The sequence below is a fragment of the Neofelis nebulosa genome, chromosome 8, assembly GCF_028018385.1.
Source record: "Neofelis nebulosa isolate mNeoNeb1 chromosome 8, mNeoNeb1.pri, whole genome shotgun sequence".
In the NCBI taxonomy this organism is placed as follows: Eukaryota; Metazoa; Chordata; class Mammalia; order Carnivora; family Felidae; genus Neofelis; species Neofelis nebulosa.
This window is the reverse complement of record NC_080789.1, coordinates 67,067,342-67,069,132: the sequence shown is the minus strand read 5'-3', so window position 1 is coordinate 67,069,132 and position 1,791 is coordinate 67,067,342. Positions and strand designations below refer to the sequence as shown.

Here is a 1,791-nt window from a genome sequence, read left to right as displayed (position 1 = left end):
CCTTGAAAGTACAGAATCTAGGATAACAGTGATCTTAGCAGCAGAGGCACTGGGATAGGCTATCAGAGTGCTGCAAAGAGAAAGGCTGACCTCTGTCTCTCTGAATCTATCCTCAAGATTAAAATTTCTAAGGGAATGGATGGTCTGGCACTGACCATGTGCTCATTCCTATACCAGCCACTGTCTCAGGAAGAATGAGTGAATAATGAGTGGGGGAGGAAAGAGGATTTGGGGACACCATAATTAACAGTCTCTCTAGAACTATACTGAACAACACGGAGTTTAGTTACTGGAAGGATAGTAAAGATAGTTTAAGCAGGCAATAACAAAGTCTACCTTACTGTCTATAATAAATTAAATATTTTGTAAGAAAAATTGTAAGACAAGAGGTTTATCCATCCATTTTCCTCTGACTAGGACAGAACAACTATCATTCCAAGAAAATAATCCCACCTTTTCTTGAGCATTTTAAAGAAACAATGTAAGGTATCTTGCAAATCATGATTATCAGAAAATTCTCCTTAATATTCATGCACTATTTATTGTGGTTCTATTCATTTCTTCCCGCATCGTTCTGATTTTGTAGTCTATCAATTAGAACGCTAGACACGTTTTCTCAAAATTCTTCTCACAGCTGCCTTCACCTCTTTGTTCTTTAGGCTGTAGATGAGAGGATTCAGCATAGGAGTGACCACACTGTACTGCAAGGAGAAGATTAACTCTTGAGTGGATCCTGAATTTGGCATGAGATAGCGGAGTAATCCTGAGCCATAAAAGAAGATCACTGCAGTGAGGTGGGAGGAGCAGGTGGAGAAGGCCTTGTTTCTGCCTGTGGTAGCATTGATACTCAGGATGGTGAACAAAATGCAAACATAGGAGAAAAATATCAAGAGGAAATTTCCAAAGAAATGCAGGAGGCTGGAGGAGAGCAGGGCAGTAAAACTTGCAGACACATCAGAGCAAGACAAAGGGTAGAGAGAAGGCAGTTCGCAGCTGAAGTGGTATATATTTTGAGCCCCACAGAAGTCTAAATTGAGAGCTACAAGGATATTGATAAGAGCATCCAAAAAAGCCATGCTCCATGAGCCCCACACCAGCCCCATACACAATTGTCTGTTCATCATCTGGCCATAGAGCAGAGGGGAGCTGATGGCAACATAGCGGTCATAGGCCATGACAGTGAGTAGGCAGGATTCAGTGCCCCCAGTGGCAAACACAAAGAAGGCCTGAGCCAGGCAGCCCTCTACTGAGATGGTTTTCTTCTCAGACAGGAGGTTCTCCAACAGCTTGGGCACAGTGACAGAGGAGTGGCAGAGATCCAGGAAGGACAACTGTCCCAGGAAGAAGTACATGGGGGTATGGAGGCAAGAATCAGCCCTAATCACCAGCAGCAGCGTCAGGTTCCCCATCAGGGTCAGGAGGTAAATAACAAGGAACACTACAAAGAGGAGAGCCTCGATCTGGGGGTCAGCAGACAGCCCGAAGAGGATGAACTCAGAAACAACACTGTGGTTTCTCATTGCCTTCAATATTTCCTTTAGAATGTAAGAAATAAATCAGATAAAGCCTCTTCTTCTAACAAATATTCAAGTGTTTTAATGTTCTTCTCCACTCAGAAAGTTTCATACCTACTCAAAAATTTATGCTCTGAAATGATAAACTTCCTTAAGTCTCTAGATTTCCTAAAATCTGAAATAAGCTTTTCTACAGGATTCCAACCCTAGATCAACTCCCTGTCCACTTTTATTGTTCTTCCTTTTAATGTCTTAGAATTTATTTTTTGTTGTTGTT

General features: G+C 42.0%; 1 protein-coding gene across 1 annotated transcript; it reads right to left on the bottom strand.

Annotated features, from left to right (window-relative positions):
* Positions 1-602: 602 nt before the first annotated feature.
* LOC131519682 (olfactory receptor 8S1-like) lies at positions 603-1,520 on the bottom strand. The gene has a single exon (XM_058742965.1). It carries the CDS (start codon positions 1,518-1,520, stop codon positions 603-605), a length of 918 nt encoding a protein of 305 aa, XP_058598948.1.
* Between the last annotated feature and the right edge of the window lie 271 nt (positions 1,521-1,791).

What these genes read in the sequence shown, in the direction of transcription:
- LOC131519682 (XM_058742965.1), bottom strand. Translation starts at nt 1,520, where the DNA reads ATGAGAAACCACAGTGTTGTTTCTGAGTTCATCCTCTTCGGGCTGTCT.